The sequence below is a fragment of the Watersipora subatra genome, chromosome 4 (assembly GCF_963576615.1).
Source record: "Watersipora subatra chromosome 4, tzWatSuba1.1, whole genome shotgun sequence".
NCBI lineage: Eukaryota > Metazoa > Bryozoa > Gymnolaemata > Cheilostomatida > Watersiporidae > Watersipora > Watersipora subatra.
In genome coordinates, this window is record NC_088711.1 from 46,386,715 (window position 1) to 46,408,123 (window position 21,409).

General features: G+C 34.1%; 2 protein-coding genes across 2 annotated transcripts in view; both read right to left on the bottom strand.

The window, feature by feature from the left end:
* Positions 1 to 910, bottom strand: part of LOC137393685 (solute carrier family 49 member 4 homolog) — a 33,976-nt gene extending 33,066 nt beyond the window's left edge. The window contains exon 1 of the mRNA XM_068080328.1: positions 828 to 910. The gene's annotated coding sequence lies outside the window, so the exon portion shown is untranslated. The remainder of the gene's footprint in view (positions 1 to 827) is intronic.
* Positions 911 to 3,477: 2,567 nt separating this feature from the next.
* Positions 3,478 to 21,208, bottom strand: LOC137393381 (solute carrier family 49 member 4 homolog). Its single transcript, XM_068079913.1, has 11 exons — positions 21,135 to 21,208; positions 19,010 to 19,347; positions 16,885 to 16,972; positions 16,407 to 16,570; positions 15,668 to 15,733; positions 14,505 to 14,552; positions 11,914 to 12,043; positions 9,001 to 9,109; positions 8,391 to 8,595; positions 6,246 to 6,434; positions 3,478 to 4,304 (listed from the first exon to the last, which is right to left on the bottom strand). The coding sequence occupies exons 2-11, from the start codon at positions 19,326 to 19,328 to the stop codon at positions 4,183 to 4,185; spliced, it is 1,440 nt and encodes a 479-aa protein (XP_067936014.1). The 5' UTR covers positions 19,329 to 19,347; positions 21,135 to 21,208; the 3' UTR covers positions 3,478 to 4,182.
* Positions 21,209 to 21,409: the final 201 nt, after the last annotated feature.

A 21,409-nucleotide genomic window follows, 5' to 3' on the forward strand; every position in this document is an offset into this window, starting at 1 on the left:
TTCTGGAATACCCTGATGTGTCAATTGGTGCAGTCGTTAGAGAGTTGCTTTATTGTGCTGAGAATTTTGAATGTGAATCTTGTGCAATGCAATTATTTTTCGAACCGTCAACCGTGGCTTCGAACAGTCGGATGTATTTACATGGATCTTATTATAGTAAGAATTATTATGGTAAAGTAAAAATTGAAGCCTTTAAATTTTAAGCTCATTTCCAGGCTAAAGCAGCGATTGGGTCTAGTTACAACATAGAGCAGTGTCCAGTATTGTTATAGGAAAATGATGCTGCTGCCATACTAGACTTACAAAATTGTTTAGAAGGTAGCCTATATTCCTTGAAATCTCTGTAAGACAAACACATACATTTGTAGTAAGCGTTCTGTTCATCCTATATACGCTAGTTTCTTTGTCCTAATCGCCAACTGTTGTCACTTTACTGTCATTCTCTTATAACTATGTCTCACTCAAATTGGCTGCAGCATTTTACTCAAGACACTTTAAAGTGTTGTTTTCCAGAATGTTCTATATAAAGTGCCTCCAGCATTTCAAGCATGGCTAGATTGCTGTCAAGTTTCACAAAAACTTTATTCCAAAATGTGATAAGATCTAGATAATTGTCTACATGCAATTTTTATGCTAGTAATAGTAACATCCATTAAGGACAATTAGCAAACAACAGTTATGTAAAATATTTATTTCATGTCAAAACTGGCCTCCATGTTTTAGCCCTTTTAGCACTAGACACTTCAATAACTAACTGCAAGATGTAGTAAGTGACCCCTCAGTTACTAGAATGCTTCAGCCAATTCTATTAAAAATTAGCAACCCACCTGAAGGCTTTCACTTGCCTGTTTTCCTGTGATAAGACAGTCAAGCCTCGCCAACTCGGCTCCAGTCTAAATAGTGAATGATATTGATGCTGTTGTCACATGTTGCTCTACTAATGCGAGCGAGTAACGCCTCAGTACACCTGTTTTTGCATCCCCAAACCTATGCTTGCTTATTGCCATTTCTATGCATTCTATTGACGCTATAATTTGTCTGAATGTGTATAGATAAGCCTCACAAACAGATGAACGCTTGCGCAAATATCTAAGATTGATTACAAGTATTTTGTGAAAAGGTTTTTGCCTTAGTCGCAAAGTAGGACTGCTGTAATGATCTTCAATATTAAATTTTAATGTAGTGACAAGTTCTGAAAAGAAGGTTCAGAAGTTCTAAATCTTCTGAACTCTTAAAAGAAAATAATCAGAGCCAGTATTTCTCACTGCGCAGATGAATGGGGAAGCAATGCATGTTTGTATGTTGCAACAAATGGTTGCATGGAAGATAAGGATAAATATACTTGATACATGAAAGCAGTAGAAGATGACCAACTAGGAGTGGTTTTTAATCCCTTGCATACGCCCTAGATGAATACTCTTGGCAAATTATGGCAAACAGTTTTTTATGGTAGAATAGGATAAGTGATAAGCATTCATTTAGCGGCGCAGCCAAGCCTAGCAAAGCCGAGCCAAGCTGAGTCCAGCCAAGCGAAAAGAGAGGGGGGCCTACTACTATATATGAGCACGCCCCAGACTAGAGCGCGCTGTTCTGCACCTGTTCATTTCATGTTGTATGCTATTTATTGTAACTCTTTATGACAAAGCAGACTAATATATGTATAAACTCTTTGCATTGAGTCTTGTACTTGCGGAGCAGTAGAGGTAGCGCATAAAACCGTTACATTATCAGCAGAATTTTTTTATCAAGTTCATTGTAGACTTTTTGTTATTTTTGAACCATTTTATGATCTAAAATGTTTATTTTACTTGAAGTAGTAAACTACTTCCATACAACTCCTTCGCGATTTATTGTACTTGATCAAGTAACTTTACTCCCACTCAGCTTGGGATGAATTTGGGACGAAATACGCAATGACCTCTTCAAACAAATAATTTTTCAGAAAAGATTTTTAACTACCAATCAGACAGTCACTTTATTTTGAGCCAATCAACAACGACCTTTCCTTTTCGTAGTTCTAACGTTTCACACAATGCTCGTGTTTTTATGAAATGAAGTAGAATTCTTTATTAGAAATTTGTTTTCTGCTTATCCATCACTCTCAAAAAGGGCTTATTTTAATTGTGAGCCTTATAATACAATCATCCTTAAAGTTGCTTGAGGTCTTATTAATTGTATGGCTTTATTATTGGAAAAACATGACAGAGCTTCAACTTTGAAATTTCATTATAGTTTAACAGCTTAGCATGTTTTCAGTATTTCTGTACTTTGTTTAGATATTTTAAAAGTAAAATCACTACAATGTGTCCAGATTCACACTAACTTTACTGTTGAGTTTGTTAGTAATAGGATGTAGTTGGTTAGCAAAGTATATTATTGCACGACCTGACTCTAAACAACACTTAACTATTGAGTGACTGCAGATGAAACAAAACATGAGTCACACCAGGCACTAGTAACTAACAAGAGCTAACATAATACAAGAACATAAGAACACCTACTTACAGAAGCAAAGCCATACGAAGTAAATAATTACGACTAATTATATAAACAAACAATACTTGTACACTTTTATAACATGAGGCTACACATGTCACTTAGACCAGATCAGAAGTCATAGCTGCGTGTGTGTCTAGGATGCTCAACACTGATTGTAAACAATTGTCATATTAGATCAGCAGGAAGTGCAGTTTTGTCTTATTCGATGAAAGATTTTTGACATCCTGAGCTATGAATCTTGTACTGATTAGTCAAAAAGAACATATTTTACAAAACATGAAGTACTCACGTACAACAAAGTGTGGTTGAAAACAATTTCATCTTTGTGGGTCTCTACTTGACTGGTGTCCAAATGAGCGCACTGCTACCTTGTCATAAAGACATTATTAGCATAACGAATGATTATCCATCAGCTACCTAGATTAGAGTTGTAATCTCATTTTTATATAATCTATTGTTTTATGTAATTGAGTGAGAGGTTGTGAGTTTCGTTTATGTTTTTAGCAAGAACCCAGACATCCTTTTATATAGATGTACTTGAGCAGTACGTGTATATAAGATGTACTTGAGCAGTACGTGTATATAAGATGTACTTGAGCAGTATGTGTATATAAGATGTACTTGAGCAGTACGTGTATATAAGATGTACTTGAGCAGTACGTGTATATAAGATGTACTTGAGCAGTACGTGTATATAAGATGTACTTGAGCAGTACGTGTATATAAGATGTACTTGAGCAGTACGTGTATATAAGATGTACTTGAGCAGTACGTGTATATAAGATGTACTTGAGCAGTACGTGTATATAAGATGTACTTGAGCAGTACGTGTATATAAGATGTACTTGAGCAGTACGTGTATATAAGATGTACTTGAGCAGTACGTGTATATAAGATGTACTTCCAGCATATATGAGTGTTTGTAATAAAAATGCTCCTTACTGCTATATCCAATCCATCAAGCATATTAGCCAACAATAACATAAAGCTGATATATTATATCAAATCATAGATTAATCATATTGTTTCAAAAATAATGCACAAGTGAACTAAATTAAAATCAGAAATTAGTTGAGAACAACAATTGTAGAATATGTTTTGTTTGTGACAATGTATGAAGTTGCCGAGCTAAAATAGCTTACTCTTTCTTCTTTGCATAAATTACTCATACCAATGCCATAGAAATGCCACATGATCTTACGAAAACTTGTGTTTCTAACATGCCATTCTTCTCTGACATTTTGCTGCAAGAACTAGACTAGCGAAGTCTTTATAATTATTACTAAGCTTGGTTAATCTGTAAAAATATAAAAATCAATAGACAAAATATGAATACCGATTGTACATGTAACTTAATTTACTTTACCGAGATGGCTAAAAACTCCAAAACATATGCGTTTCTGTGTTGTTTCTATAACCAAAACTTAAACTAGATAAACAGTTACATTAGTTAATAACTGATTTTGAAAATATAAAACTCAATAGACAAAAAACTAAAATTTACATGCAAGTTCTGAGCTCGTCAAGTCAAGCGTAAAATTTTAGCCATATTTTTTGTAGCAAAAACCAACATTTCACTTATAAATCGAAGGATGATTTTTGTGTCTTTGAAGTTTTTAGTTTTTTAATTTACAGCCAAAAATTTTATTTTACATCGTTTTCATCATTATTATCTGCTGGTGACTATTTGAGCCCTTTTGGCTTGCTGTCCAAATCAAGTCGACGGAAGTCGTCTTTAAGCAAGATATTAAGAGGGAGAGAGATGGAGCAGCCAACCAAGCACACCCATGTCATCCATGCAGTATCTAAAATAGCACCAAAAAATATTCATCTTCATAACAAGTATGCAGCTAGCGATGAGACATAATAATTAGCAGTTTTAAAACTTCAATGAGTTGAAAGATCCAGGAGGTAAATTTACGTTTAGTCATAAATTGGAAAGTTCATTTTATGTAACGCGTGTTCCAACATTTTCCTTCGATAATGGCAATGTTAACATTACCAAAATTCTCTTTAATAGACTGTTGACAATAATTTCAAGAACTATAAAACCAGGAGGTTTAAGCCAATTTTCAAAATACATATTTGCAAAGATATTATTTTACAGAAGCTTTACTGAGTTAGTCGGTATAAAGAGCTTAATCTGCTCTACTCGTTTGTGATGTTGGAACAATTTGACAACAAAAAAGGGTAGAAGACCATACTAGAAAGTACAGCAGTGCTGATTATGTTTTAAAGTAGTAGGTTGTGTTTATATAATTACTAGCATTGATAACTATTATCTGTTCAAAGAACTTGCTCAGAAAAAAAACCAGTTCCGTTGTACTAAAAACTTTGTGTCTTCTTTGGTCACCTGATCACTGAGTAACGTAAAAAATATGGGTAAAATATGAATATCGATTTCAACTTAATTTACTTCACTGTGATGGCTAAGATCTCAAAAAATTGTGTTTTTGTTTTGTTTCTATAACAAGAACTTAAGCTATATAGGCTTAAAAACAGGCTAGAAGAAAATAGAACTCAATTGTCTTCTTTGGTCATCGGATCACTGGGTAACGATGTTGATTATAGCTTTATCTTCACTTGAAAAATCTGAGGTTTCACCTCATATTCAAGTCATTAATGCTGATTTGTCTTTAATCTATAGAGTAACTGAAAAACTCAGCTATCAGTTCCATAAGTTGGTTGGTAATGTCTCGATGATCTCAAACTTGGTGACTTAATATAAAGTATTTTGCTTAACAACGTCTTATTAATAGATTTTTAACTAAACATGGCTGAATATGATAACCATTATGAAATACAGTTTCAAAAGAGTAGAAATTGAGATGGCTAAACATTATAGCAATATTAATGACTGAACAAATGAAGGAAAGAATTACGAATGAATCTGGATTTGATGACTTTTCAATTCATTTCACAAAAGGCAGATCTCGTGAAAGGCCAATCTATAAATACTTTTAGCTATAATTCCAAGCATAAGGAGTTATCACTACTAGTACACTTGTAGCTCAGTCCATCGTGAGAGATCATCATGTATAACCATTATGTACACAATTATACCATGATTCTGTGAGGTGGTTCATCAGTGCAATTGTAGTGGGCTTTGCTGCAAAACTGGATATGCAAGTTCAATTCCCGTACGATGCATGTTTTTTCCAAACCTCTACGAGTGACTTTGACAGATGGCTGGACAGATACAGCTCTTGTTATAGTAAAAATTGGAAGTTAATACAATGTGGTTTATACTGAAAGTCGTTTTAGTTTCTTGTATGAAACAGTAATATGTTTTTTCCAATTAGTGAAAGTTTTCAGACACCCTAGAATTGTTGGACAGGAAGTAATTCAATGGACATTAACTGACTCATAGATGAAGTCAATGTTTACATGAGCCACAAGTCATCAATGTGGTTTCTTGACCTTACTTGAACCCAGGTTAATCTGTTATTGTCAAACTATTGTTTTTACATCCGATGTGTATGCATGTATATATTCTGGTAGAATTACAAATAAATCAGTTAGTCAGCATATACCTGAGAAGATATTTCCAACAAGAGTTACATATTTTTGTACTGAAAGTAAAGCGATAATATTTCAAATAATGAAGTCCTTCAGAGCAGCTTTCAGTTCAAAAACCATAGAGCTCCCATAAACCATTCTGTGATGTCAATCAACTAAGTTTTTGAGCAAATAAAAACAGCCAGAAAACCTTCAGTTGATGATTGAAAAGATCTGCTCTGGCTTACCTTCAGAAAGAGCTGGAACTAGCAAGAGTCCCAACAAGAGGATAGATACTCCCCAGTTGAGCATAAAGACAACAGTGCAGGTGAGACCCTCATGCACAGGATATGCATATTCACAGGCTAGCTCCACGCAGATAGGAAATATTGACTGCGATGTTATGCTGATGCAAATCAAAATTCCACACAATAGAGCTGCAAAATATCATAAGAACGAAATACAACTTAGCATGTTTAGCGTATGTACTGATATGGGGTTTACATTTTTATGATTTTGTAAAATATTTTTACCGGGCAGATGACTTTTTGGTAAGGTCTTAGAGGGAAAGGTTGCTTAGCGGCTCAAGTAGGTGAACATTCACATCCTGTAGATGCTATGTCAGTATAGTATACATACAGTAGTATACACACATCTATACTAGAGTTTCTTGTTGTTTTTCCATACATCACTTGTATTTAGTTTATGTATATAATCTCATATGCACCAGAAATATTATTTAAGAGTAAATTCAAAACCCTTTGCAAGTGTACAGCATCTAGGTCTCCGTACATCATTTCCACATACATATATAGCCATCCTAGCATTTTTCAAAATGTTTCCTTCTGACGCAAGGTAGTAATATTATCTGGTATGCGAACAAAAAGACAAGTTTATATCTTTAGCTGATCTAAAAACATACAAACAGCCAGATTTTTGTTCTTTCATTATATGTAGATGTATTAGAACTACTTTGGTTAACTACTGTGAATTTCAGCTTATAAGTTGTGAATTTGGCACAAAATTTCAAGTTTAAAAATACATCCTTGACTTGGACGGCGACACCGTTTTTCATGACATAAATTTTAGTAAATTCAAACTTGAGAAAACCATCAAAATCAAAATTGTATTATATGGCATATAGAGCTTTATTCATAAAATAGTAAATTACTAGTAATCCTACTCAAAAAGAGATAAATCAAACACAAAGTCTCGTTCTTTACCACTCAGGTTGTCTTCGCAATGATCCTCTTCTAGAATAATGCTTTTTTCTGAGCTTACTGCTTTTTTCTTAATATTCGCCCACGAAACCAAACTTCAATAATCTACCGACACATCTACCACCATTCATCCATATTGTACATGAATCACGATTCTTGGTAGAAAGCTGTCTTGCAGCATCACTTTTCTTCCAAATATGTACATATTACCATTATTGGCAATTTTGTTCTATTGTCGAGGCTAGCCAATACAATGATGAAGTTTCGTTCTTTGTGCCCTGTGGTCTTCAAAAGATCTTTCTTCTCTTGTTTTTTTGTTAATTGGTGTATTGTCAAGGACACCAAAAGCATGAATTGATTTTTGAATGCAATTTTTTTCGCCTGCCTCTGATGACAAATTTAGTATTCCAATCAAGTGATTTCAACCAGAGAAGGAAATTGGTTTATCCGGCAGATGCATGCTAAAACAAAGATTTTAAAAACTAATAGACCTTGGCTTATACACCATGTTAATGTATACGAAGAAACTTACGGTATGTTTGTTTCAGCAGTTGATCATTCCAGGCAAATATAAACTAAGGAAAACAGTTGAACTATGGTTAAAACATAAATTAAAATACTGAAACCAATTTTGGTAAGTCTGCTGTCACACATATGATAATAAGTATCAAAAATTTTCAGCAGAATAAAGGTAGAGATAAATAAAGCTGGCTACAGATTTGCAATAAAAATAATAATAGAATAGATAATAGGATAATAGATAATAGGATAGAATAAAAATCATAAACAAATAAAAAAAATTACTTTAATCTTTATTATTTTATTTTTATATTATAATAAAACTGGTTTTTGTTAGTCTGTGTGTTCAAAACTTGGGTCAAAGGTTTGAATAACAGATTAACTTAAACGGAACACAAATTCATGACATTCCACAGAGTAGTTCAACACTGTAACACCTGTTTTAATCAGCCGTCTTCCATCATGTCGGAATATTTGCGCACATAGTTATTATCTGTGCTTCACCAGCACATCTGACAATCTCTCACAGCACACTAGACTGCCAAGGTGCTAGTTAAAGACAGTCTCATGACACGCTATAAGTATTGTTTCAAACACGATCATCAAATACAAGCTGTAGCATATCAAAGCAAAGAATTAATATTTTCAACTTACGGATCAGCGCCTCAGGGGAGATATAGATGTATTCACATTGGATGAGAGACAAAAGCAGAAGCAGAACTATTGATATTACTGAAAATCCCTGCAAAATCCTTTTTGTTTTCCTCTGAAAGGATGCACGGTCTGCGAGGAGGCCGATGACAACCACACCAACGCCGGCAGCTATTGTGGCAACAACAGCTATCCACGAGGCTTCATCCTATAAAATTATATGTTTGTTCAATCAAGTTTCATAGCATAAATATTTTGGTATAAATTACTCCAGCTTGTTATGATATTTTACTTATCAGAAAAACATAAAGCATACTTTGCTCTGTTTAAACTTTGCAGTGTTTAAACTTTGCACAATTATCACTCTAGTACCCTTGTGTTAGGGTAAAAGCCTTGATTTAAGATTTGTCTCTTGACAGTCTGTAATGGTAGAAAATGAGACAGAATAGCTTAGGGTGAAATATGTGTTAATGGGCAACCAAAGACTAACATGAGCTGTTGATGGCTTTGTTGGATACAACTGATAAAACTGATACAACAAAAATTATTTTGTTTTAGCATTCAACTTTGCGACAACCAAAATCTATCAACATACAGAATATTTATTTCTTACCTGATCTAGCCCAAGATTCCTAAAGTGAACGGCGAGTAATGGAATCCAAATATACACCGGAGAATTCGTCAGGTTAAATGCTAGACTAAGTAACCAAAATTGGTAGTTTCTACAACAATGTAAAAGTATTTATAATCAAACAACAATTCAAGTGTTCTTTTTGGCCTAAAAAACCCACAAGAATTCCTTACTCAACAATAATTTTCCTAACAGAGATAAAAAGCATTGTGTCTAGGCGTGTCTAGGTTAAACAGTCTGTTAAAGGTTGACTTGTAACAAAATTCACATTACAGGTATTTCGGATCAAAAGGTTTACCATGTCTTACTCTGCTGTGTTGTAGGTGCAAAATATGTGGAAATGTGACTACAAGCTCTTAAAAGCTCAAAAACGAACAGTTAATTGCAGCCATCAAAAAAACGCCGCCGTTTGGAATCTCTTTATTTGGCTGACGCACTCCAACAGTTTGGTTATTGTTTTGACACGTGATGTTATCACCTGAAATTAAAGGCCAATAAAAGGCTCGATATAAAACGCCTTGTAGCCCTAGTTTATGACAAATGCTTCTGGTTCTACCGGAAAGCCCGTATCAAATATAAAGGCTCGCTACTTCACAGTATCGTTTCAGTTTGGTCTAATTATCTAGTCGTAATCTGAGCATGTGACCCATACTTTCTGCCAAATCGCGTGAACAGTTTCTGTAGCATTTTTCGACTATCGCAGGTGACCAACAGGCTCCTCATGTTTATCAGAGGATGATATGCATTCCTTCGAGCTAAGGTTAAAAATTAAGCGATTTTTATGGTAGGTTTTGAGATATCAGCGCTCAAATGACAGCATTACAATTATGATGAAATAGACGCGTAAGGCAATAGACATGGTTTTATTGAATGCTTGAAGTATATTTGTGAAAATATTTCGAAGAAAGAGGTTGCATGAAATTTTCAACAGAAGCCATCTTGTTCAACTACGTCCTATTTGAGCCGTTTTGGAAATGGATTCTAATCTACGGCGTTTTTGTGATGGCTGCGATTAACTGTTCATTTTTGAGCTTTTAAGAGCTTGTAATCACATTTCCACATATTTTGCACCTACAACACAGCAGAGTAAAACACGGTGAATCTGTTGATATCGAATAACTGTAATGTAAACTTTGTTGCAAGTCAACCTTTAACATTTTGTTGACACATTGTTACTAAGCAGAATCTTTTATAAAAAATCGACAAATTTTAGGTCATTCGAATCATCAATTTTCTCGCAACTGAATAAAACGTTTGTGCATATCTGATCATGGCTCAAAAAACCACTATAATTGCAATCAGACATCTACAGTATATATAAATATCAATACCTCGACATAAGGCTTAATGATCGTAAGTCAATTTAGTCGCATCTCAAGGCACTATTTTCATAAAAAATCAACAACTACAAATTTTTCCGCTCCCATACTATGAAAAAATTACCTAAACATGATATTAAGGTGGAAAAACGTGTTTTTAATTGTTGTAATTTAGTGCATACATTACCTATTTGGTCGTTATGATCTGTGATAAAATGTAACATCGCTATGTATCTTTAGTATTCGTTTTCGGTTAAGCGGTTTGTGCATTGCATTCTCTATAATTTTTAGCTAACCCTTTAAAACCATTTTCAAACAGATTCGAGGAGAAGGATTGAGCGATGCTGTTCTCAAAAGTGGTCTCTTGCATACTTAGCCATATAGTGTAGTTGCCATCGAGACTGGCTCGTATGCTTGTATCTCAAAGATTACTCGCACATATCTCGAGAAAGAATTTGCTAGAAAATAAGCTCAAATCACGTGTTTCTCATATGTAGAGACATGACTGTATATAACTCTCAGTGCTTGTTTTCTGTACACCCTTTGTCCGGTTATAGCAATTAAAATCTGGCAATAAAATATCAGTATCACAGAGGATTTGATCTCGGAACTACTCTTTCACAATGCAACAAGCTAACCAATTAAGCTATATGGGTTACAATCACTTCATTAGGCAGATAGTCATTGTTTGGGTTAAAATATGCATAGCGACTCTGTGCTAAGCGCAACGTCACTAAAGCTTGCTCTCACAACTCTTGTTAGTGAGTTTAGCAATACGGATAATAGCTGACTCAAATGTTACTTGAATGTTGCCTGACAGACACTTGGAACACAGTCCAATTGTAAAAGAACAGAGCATTGAAAAATATTAAAATTACAAACCAACGCAATATAAATTTTTACAAGATATGAAGAGTTGTAGGAGAGGTAGCAAAAAATTTTCTCAACCTTGCAAAACATTTTTAAAATGTCACAAGCCTATAATTTAATACCGCTTTACTCGATATTTTTAAATGTCTTTGCAAACGAAGAATATTTAAGGGTTTATTTGTTTATGACTTAAGTTTAGACACGTTGAACAAATAAACTTTGAATAATACTTTTTTAAATTAAGTTGTTTGTTTTTTAAATTAAAGCATTTAAGTTAAAAATTCCAAAGTTCATTTGTTTGACGTGTCTAGACTTAAATTATAAAGAACAAGACACTTAAGTAATCTTTGTGAGCAAAGATGTTCAAAAACCCTCTAATCAAGGACTATCAAGTGAAATGTAATTAAACTTTATTTGCAATATTGAGGCAATTGGATACTGCTTAAAATACAAATACATTTTTAAATTCATGTTTTTTCGCAATGATGACACACATTACAGGTATTAAAATTGTCACAGCTGCTGCAACAGCCACCTCCATTACAACCACCACAAAAATGACAACCAATACAGGTGTTATAATCTTCACAAGTGATACAATAGCTACCACCGTCACAACCACCACAATTCTTGCAGCGACCATATCAGTCATTACAGCTGTAATAAATAACGATCAATATAATGTTTAGTTTTCAAAAATACGTACGTCTTCAATTTCTGTAAGCCTGCCCAGAAATCTTCACGCCCCATAGTTTGGGCAACACTCGGAGGTGTTGGAGGCGCCGATGGAAAGTGTGCCACAATCAGTATCAAAACTATGACATCAACCGCTAAGACTACAATATTTGTCATGAACAAAGGATTATAATATTCCTTTACCCTCAAGTAACGAGTTTACTTAAAAAACAATGAACATACAATGGAGTTAGTTTAATGCTTAGTTACATTTCATGCTTATACGATGCAGAAGTAGTTTATATTGCAAAAATTACATTACATTACAAAAACTAATATTATATACCCTATGTATATTCTATTTATATTTTATATATAAATCGAGTATATATAAAAAAATTATATATCTATGTATATATATCTATATATATATATATATATATATATGTCTCAGCGCATCCCACCATACGACATTAATTTGTTCCGGTGTTGGCATTGTGAGGAAAAAATATCGTGTAGAGGAGTATAAAAAACATCAAAATTTTATATAAGTAATGTACTTAATCACAATTACCTTAGGACACTTATGTATTCGCCTCATCTAACTTTCGCGTTTTCGCGGATTGATCCTCTTGAGAAAATTTCATGAGCAAAACTAAACTATCGTAACGAACAAGCGAAAACGTGGAAATAAATAGCTTTGTTCATTGATACTGTAGAATGGAATTTTATAACGACATTTATTTTAACGTTTTTAACAACGAAAAATTTGTCTTACCGGCGAACCGAACTTGAGGAATATAATTATGTTTGTTCCACTGCATTTATTTTCACATCATTATATTTTCGCACTCATCAGAGTTGCGAAATTAAGTTGCAGCAAAATTTTACTCTGTATGCTACTCACGAAACTAAATACTAGCGAAATATAAGTGTCACAGGGAGTAACAATAATATATTAACCTTAGTAACTATTAATAGTTAACTTATAGTTAACCTAGTAAATCTAGCTTTGTTGCAGTAGCAACCATTTTCTTACTTTTTCCTTTAACGTCGTTATCAAATTAGCAACACATGGCTAACGAATTAAAGTTATATATGTATATATATAGCTATACTAATCGAATGCCTGACATTGCGCAGGTATTAAAACAGCTGATAAACTGTGACAGGTAATGTAGTTGCCTGCCACTTGTCATTAACCTGGCACATTGCCAATGAATAATTTGAGTAAGCTACTATCCATATTGCTAAACATACTAATAAGAGCCGTAAGAGCAAGTTTCAGTGATCTTGCGGAACGCAGAGTGCTATAATCATGTCGCCTAAAGAATCCATTGTATCTCGTGTAGCTTAACTGGTTAGATTATTGCTTAGTGCACGGGAAGGTTCGAGATCAATTCCAGCACAAAACAGACTTTTCATTTCTAGATTTTAAAAACTATTGCTGAGCATAGCAAACGACAAACTTTAGAATTTATACGTATATGTATATATATATATGCAATAATGAATTAAAGTTTATAGCAGATATTATATCAAATGCTAAAATGCACAAGAAGCTTTCGCTAATTTTCATTTTACTCATGCAACATAAAGCATTTACAAAATACGAACAATGCTGAGCTGAGAGGGACAGTGAGCTTTGTATTTCTTTCAGGCATTGTGGGAATGAATTTGACAAATAGCATAGTGGCATTTTTGTGATTCCGACGTATTGAGTCTGCCGGCAGCCAAATTTGAACTTCGAGAAATATTTTGTTGATGCCGTATAGCAAAAAAATGCCGTAACGAGAGGACAAAAAACATTGTGTTCCACATCACAAGGTGAAAAACCGTAAACCAGGGACATCGTAATCAGGGGCAGCACTGATATATATATAAATATATATATATATATTTTAATATATATATATATAAATATATATATATATATTTTAATATATATTCATTTTAATTTTACCTGATGAATGGTAGCAACCATGAAACTTTAAGTTGTAAAATGTTTTAAAAGTTTTCAGTTCTTAATATAGTTTATATATAAATATATATATACATCGTTTAAAGGTATTCAAATCGAACCTTTAAACATAGTTCAGCTTTAAGTTAAAGCTCTGAAACCTACAGCTTCAAGTTAAGTCTTTAACTTGAAGCTCTAAAATTAAACCTAAAATTTTAAGTTTTAAGCTGTTTTGCACTTGTCACTCTTCAAGAAGCCTGAAAAGCACTAAGTTCAAAACAGCGTTGTAGCTACATTTGTAGTTTTAGTAATTTTAGTAATACCAAACAGTCTAGTTTTGCATATATAATATATAAAAATAAACTATAATATAATATGTGCTACTAGAATGTATAGTAGAACTATTTTACTCATTATTTTTGGTGGAAAAACGACGAATTCTTCATTGATTCTTTCAAATACAACATTTTTACAAAGTCAATAATTTTGAAATCAATTGCATGGATTACCTTTTCTTGACAGTTTAGCTACTACTATCACAATAGCCCAATACACATGTACCATATATTACATGTAGAGTAATGCAATAATATCTGCTCCATCCAAAAACTGTCAGCATGCATTTCCAACTTGACTACAAATATTTGACTTGGCATACTTACGAAAATATCCAACATTCTGTAATCCACTTGTTACATCTGCAATGTATTCTGCAATCATAAAAATTACCCACAGTGAACTTTTTCAAATTATTTTGACTTCTGAAGCAAAAGCAAGTGCAAGAAATAAACATAGGAGTAGGTAGCCAAAGCTGGGAAGACTCTGTGCAAATTAATATTTTGCAAAGTGAGTTATACTACAGGTAGATTTCAGCGTAAAGATGATTTCTCAAAAACAATGTTGCAAGTCACAGATATACCAGAACTCATGGATGTAATCATTTTATAAGCCTCTTTGCTGTTATTATAAAAAAGCTGGTACACAGCTTTTAGTATAATAGCAGTATAGTGAGTACTAAAAGTATAGTCATTACTAGCAGTATAGTCACTACTAGCAGTATAGTCACCACTAGCAATATAGTCACTACTAGCAGTATAATCACTACTAGCAGTATAGTCACTACTAGCAGTATAGTCCCTACTAGCAGTATGGTCACTACTAGCAGTATGGTCACCACTAGCAGTATAGTCGCTACTAGCAGTATATTCGCTACTAGCAGCTATAGTTACTACTAGCAGTATGGTCAATACTAGCAGTATGGTCACCACTAGCGGTATAGTTACTACTAGCAGTATGGTCACTTCTAGCAGTATGGTCACCACTCGCAGTTTAGTCACTACTAGCAGTATAGTCACTACTAGCAGTATGGTCACTATTAACGGTATAGTCACTACTAGCAGTAAAGTCCCTACTAGCAGTATAGTCACTACTAGCAGTATAGTCACTACTAGCAGTATAGTCACTACTAGCAGTATAGTCACTACTAAAAGTATATTTACTACTAGCAGTATAGTCACTACTAGCAGTATAGTCTCTACTAGCAGTATAGTTACTACTAGCAGTATGGTCACTTCTAGCAGAATGGTCACCACTAGCAGCTTAGTCACTACTAGCAGTATAGTCACTACTAGCAGTATAGTCACTACTAGCAGTATAGTCACTACTAGCAGTATAGTCACTACTAGCAGTATAGTCACTACTAGCAGTATAGTCACTACTAAAAGTATAGCTACTACTAGCAGTATAGACACTACTAGCAGTATAGTCAGTACAGCTGGCAGTTTAAATTATTACTGAAGTGCCAAGTGATGTTTCTTATCCATACCTGCAGTTAAATTCTCTCTATGAAGAACACTTCCAGCTGTGATGTAGGCTCCAATGATTTGGGGCCCTGTTACAAAGAGTAGATAGAGGCATTCTATGTGACCCGTCAGTGTGAAAGGAAAACTCAGCAAAGATATTTTATGTTTTATTGGTGTAAAGAAAGTAATTAATGTTAGATGCTGCCTTCCAGCTGATTTTTCTGCTCCTCACCGACTAGTATTTACCAGAGAGCATAAAAAATTAATAATATTGTCCTTATATTCTTATAGAAAAAGTAGGAAACACGATAAGCTCGAAAAACAATAGGTGAACTAAACGGTCTCGCTTTCAACTTCTGCCTCAATAAGGTCCATTTTTGTGGTAATGTTATTAAATATCACAGTTATGTTGTTACTATCAAATATAGGCCTACCTATATCTACACGCTTAGCCATGGTTCCGGTTAGAGCCTGCCCATTACTCACGCTTCAGAATTTCCTATTAGATTACATTATGAAGTAGCCTTTGCCCATCTAAATAGAATTAATCAATGCCATGTGCCTATATCTTTAATTGCTTTAATTAAACAATCTAAATTTTTATCTAAAGATAATTAATATTTCCTTTATTCACTAATGGTTTTAAAAGCTTTTCAAAAAACGATGGATCTAGAATTAGGCTAGCAGAGATATATTTCCCTGCATTAAGAAAACAGCGTAAAGAGAAAAAAGAAGCATCCCACTAAAAAGAATGAAGCTCACCTGCTATATAGCCAACCACACTACCAACTCCTATGCTGAGTACACCAATAGATGTAGCAGTTGTTCGCTGACTAACAGGAAACCAGGTGACAGAGAAAAGCGAGGGCACCACCAATGTGGCACATGGTGATACACCATTAAGCAGTGACCCAATGACAAATAACCTACAAAAGAATTTGTTTTAGAGTAGATATGGAAACATTTCACATTTTACAACAAAAAATGAATAGCCTGCATATTTTTTAAACTGTCTGGATAACATAACAAATAGTAATAAAAGCGTTGAAATACCAAATTTTCTCTACTGTCTCTATTTGTTCCCGTTGTAGTTTTTTCGCATTTTGTTCACATATTTAAGCCCTGATTTTCTACTGCTAACATGTTGTTATTTTACTTCGTTTCACTGTTTGCATGTTGCTATATGACTTCAATACCTCACCTTCTGCCTTTTACTGCTTCAAAATGAACATCTGCTTACCAGAAAGCGTTTGTGTGAAGAGAGGCGTTCCAAAAGATAGCAACCAAAACAGCTGAAACACCGGCAATGAGCATCCCAACTCGAAGTCCTAAAATGTTTTCATAATATCATGAAATAAAAAGAGAGCATGAATTAATAATATACACAAAAATATAATAAAATTGAGCGTTATGCAACGTAATAAATGTACAATAATATGATATAATACAATGCAATGTATTATACAACAACACCATGTACTACCAGAATATACAATAAAATAGCTGTGTAATATATGACCATATAATACACTGCAGACCTGTTTAATGAAATCTACATAGAATATCATACAATATAATGTACTACAATCCACACAATATAGCACAGAAATGTATGTCGTGGTAAATAAGATATAAATTAGCATAACATCAAGCGATATCGCTTGCTATAATTAGATATAACTAGCGATTAGTTTTCATGCAATAATTTGTGGTACAAGTATGCAAGATGTAAGGTAGTACGTAGCTAACAGGTAATGCAAAAGTTGCATTATTTATCTGATCTATTTTATATTATTTTTTTTTCTCATGGTACTTTGCATGTCAGGCACACTTTATATGCTACAATTTATACCGCATAGAAATCTTTTATATAATATGTCACATAGTCCTTTGAATCACATTAGGATTAAAGGTCCTGTTGGGCGTGTTCAGGTAAACCATCCTACCAACACCATATTTTTAAGCAGAGTCATTCATATAGAATCACCAAACTTCAGGTTATTTGAAGCACAAGTTCCACTATGGTGACTGGCTAAAAGGTACTTGCGCAAATGCAACTATGACTTAAAAACTATGGTATCAACTTGCTATGTGATTGTGTATAAAAAATACTTGAATGTTATTGCTTACAAAAGATAGTTTGACATCCTAAATTCTGTAATCATTCATGATTTATTTCCAGAGTTAGTATTTCTTGCTAGTCGTCTGTGCAGGTCATTTAATTCAACCATCCGTAAACCAATAATGTTTAGTAGAACTTGCAAAAGGTTTGGTTTTAAACTGCAAACTTCACCCACAAATAATTAGAATACACCACTTTTAACACGTTTAAAAACTTATTGAAAGAGAAATATTATTACAAATTAGAAGCAAGTGAAAATATTTTTTTATTTGCCTCAGCAATGATGTAGGCTTTCCATCCTTTGGAATGATCTCTCATCCCAAAGGATTAGTCAGAAATTCTGCTATCAGTTTTTACATGATTGATCTATAAGGCTCGACTCCCATCGATACATCGGTCAAATGCCCTAAACAATAACGCACAGTTCTATATGGTCGACACCTTAGTTATTTTTAGGCTGGCGTCAAATATGACCGTACATTTTATTTAGTTTAAAGAACACTAGTTTTACAAGATTTGAAACTGTTAAAAAGTCAAGTGAGAGGTTCGGTATCAGTTTTAAAACGATTGTTATGTAGGTATGTAAATTTTCAATGACGGTAATGTTTTAGTCAGTCACTTCAAACGGTAACTAATAAAAATCGAAGTCGCTTTTCTAAATGGCCAAATATGAATGAACATTGTGGCCAGTTATTAGAAAACTAATGCTTCAAATGACCTGAAATTTGGTGATTTTATGTAAAATACTTTACTTAGCAACATTGTGCTAATTGTTTACCCTAAAGTCGCCTAACAGGTCCATTACGTAAATGAAGTTTAAACGTTATCTTATTATCACAACATTATATAAATTGACTGAATAACATACACAACTACAACATACATGTAGAATAATATTTAAGAAAATATTTAAAATTTGCACAATATTGTATTAACAATTTTATTAATAAAAAAGGAACAAGAACTGAGTGACCCCTGAAACTTTGATACCCATGTTTTATTTTAGCACAAATTTAACTAGCGGCAATTTGTTTTAGATGCACGAAGATGGATAAAAAATTTACCTGTAACCAAAAACTTTGTGATGAATGTCAAGCCATGGCATTTTCCATGTTTACTTTCAACATGTAAGGCAACAAGTTCCTTCAGAACTCAGCTAGTATGTTATAACAACATGCTGATACGTATTTACATATCCTACAGTTTCTTTGTTCATGGTAGAGCCTCTTAATTTGATACGTACCTCTTGTTTCAATGATGTACATAACAGGGAGTGATAATATGACAAAGGTCAAGGCGGTTGCAGCACCTGCTGCTCCTACATACGATACATCCCAATCGTAGGCTATCAAAAGCGAGTCACTCAGAGGCATCCATACCAGGTAGTTGAGGGCCTGTGTAGCTATACTGAGGGAGCAGACAAACAGCACCCACCATCGCACGCTGTAGACTTGGTTGCTAATTTCCGGCTCGGTAAATGTCACTTTGTCCTCACTACCACAGCTGTCATAGAGTTCTGCTCTATCTTGTCTGTTTATAAGGGTTGTGCTCTCACTTTCCATATTGGATTCCCTCTTGTCGCTAATTAGAAATGAAATGATTTTGTTTAGATATATGTTTCCGTCTAGCTTTTAATCTACAAAAGGAAAATACCAAAGCATAACAATTTTGTGTTTTACCTAACTCATCTTCTATTTCCAGATTCGCACAGATGTAGTAGCTTTATATACTGAACAGAATTAGAATAACTCATTTTGGCTATCACAAGATTTTGGTTATGGGATCCTTCAATATATTTTATAAAACTCTTTGAAAAATTTAAACTCTGATAAATTGTTGGCCATGAGGAAAGTTAGGTAAAACTTATTATCTCAATGATAATGGAACAAAACTGTTGCAAAGAGAATAAAAGTTCCTACATTTGCTTAAAAATATGTACATGAAGAGAAAAACTCAAAATCAAATGTCATTCTACAAAGGCTCATTCCTAAAACTTAAGCTTGTATGTGAATGCATGTGCATATACACATATGTACATATAAAACACAAGCCTATCACACTTGATTGCAAACCATCTCACACTTGCATCCATCTACATACGCATGTAGTGTATACAAACGTGGGTAGGTTGGCATGTGCATAGGTCTGCGTATTACCAAGCATAGCCCAGGCAAAACAATATAGAATATTTTTATAAATTGACGCAGAAGTTGTTAACTGCTATTATGAAGAAAATGTATATCACTGCAGGATAGGTTCATGTGGCCTGTTTGTATCTGTAGCTGCTCCAACCATGCTTAAGCAGCACTGAGTACATCAGTCAATCTAATCATTTGAGCTCTTCTGTTACATCTCATGCAACCTCATCTGGACAACATTGGAAGGCAAGGTTGGCCAGAACAGTTGTCGTTTATACCTGATCCCACATAAGATAATGTTTGTGTAACTCTAAGAAAGGGGTCAATCAATAAATAGCCTAAGCATTCGAAAGCATTGGTTGGGGAGCATTACAAATTGCTTACTTCTTCTCAAATATATATGTCAAGGCCATGTTAGATTGTGTAAAAATACCACTTCTCACTTCATTATGAATTTTCTCGACATTTTAGTAAAATTATTCCATTCTAGCAGCAAATCTATTCAAGAGCAAGCCATAGACACCCTTTAAATGTTTACGGATAGATTCAGATCTTGGGCTATTACTAACTACTAGTCAACTACTACTATCTTGTGGTTGTTAGTAGGCTATTTGTCTTTATTGACATGTTAATTTACTGAAGCTCTGCTAATCCGATGGTTAAATCCAAATTTGAAGTAATCAGGAGTAAGAACAAAATAACTTTCAAACTAGTAAGGCAATTTAACACATGACTTGTTGTCAAGACTGTTGCAAATGGCAATAGGTAGAACAGCTGCCCGTTGCAGCTTCCAGAGATCAGAGAAAGTTAAAAGTCTGTATGTAGATCACAGTATGAAATTCTAGCCTCCTCTGAGCCAGCTGCCTCACGAGACAACGGGATATCAGACAATTTTAAGATGTCGGCTTATCCATTTTGTAAGCCTTCTGGATTCTTCTGGGAAGGGAATATGAAAACAGGTCAAGGCCATGAAAGATTTGGCATGTGCTAGGGAAAATGAGGCATCCAGTGGCTCAGCAATTCAGAAGCGAAATAAAGGGACTTGCAAAGAAGGCTTGAGAGGACAAAGCTAAGGTGGGACTCATCTAGACAGGTAGCCAAGTTTACATTAGTTAAGATTTCAGCAAGCTGTAAATAAAATTTCCAAAAGCATCCAGCTCCAGATTTGGCTGCCTACCAGCCAATGCTATTAATATTATGCTATACATGTATGTACAACAATAAACTTACCTCAATTCAAGCAGAGTAGATTCTTTTTTGCTGATCAGTGAGGAGTAAGTCGTATCAACTAGTGCGCACACACGTGATAGTCAGGCCTTGTAACGCATCACTTGACACTCAGCATCGTGCTGGTAGCAATGTGCTGGATTACTTAACGTTATTGTTTGATCTCGTCTTCTCTGTAGGCGCATTTAAAACGATTGAATTTTTACTAAATAAAGCTTATAGTTCATGATTAAGAACAAAATTACAAAAATGCAAAGCCTTTTAACCTCACGAAACTC

Excerpts from the sequence above, each read along its gene's own strand:
- LOC137393381 (XM_068079913.1), bottom strand. The coding sequence starts at position 19,328 with ATGGAAAGTGAGAGCACAACCCTTATAAACAGACAAGATAGAGCAGAA. Across the intron at positions 9,110-11,913 it reads GGCTTACAGAAATTGAAGAC|AAACTACCAATTTTGGTTAC; the intron begins GTACGTATTTTT and ends ACATTGTTGTAG. Across the intron at positions 8,596-9,000 it reads GGAATCTTGGGCTAGATCAG|GATGAAGCCTCGTGGATAGC; the intron begins GTAAGAAATAAA and ends ATAATTTTATAG.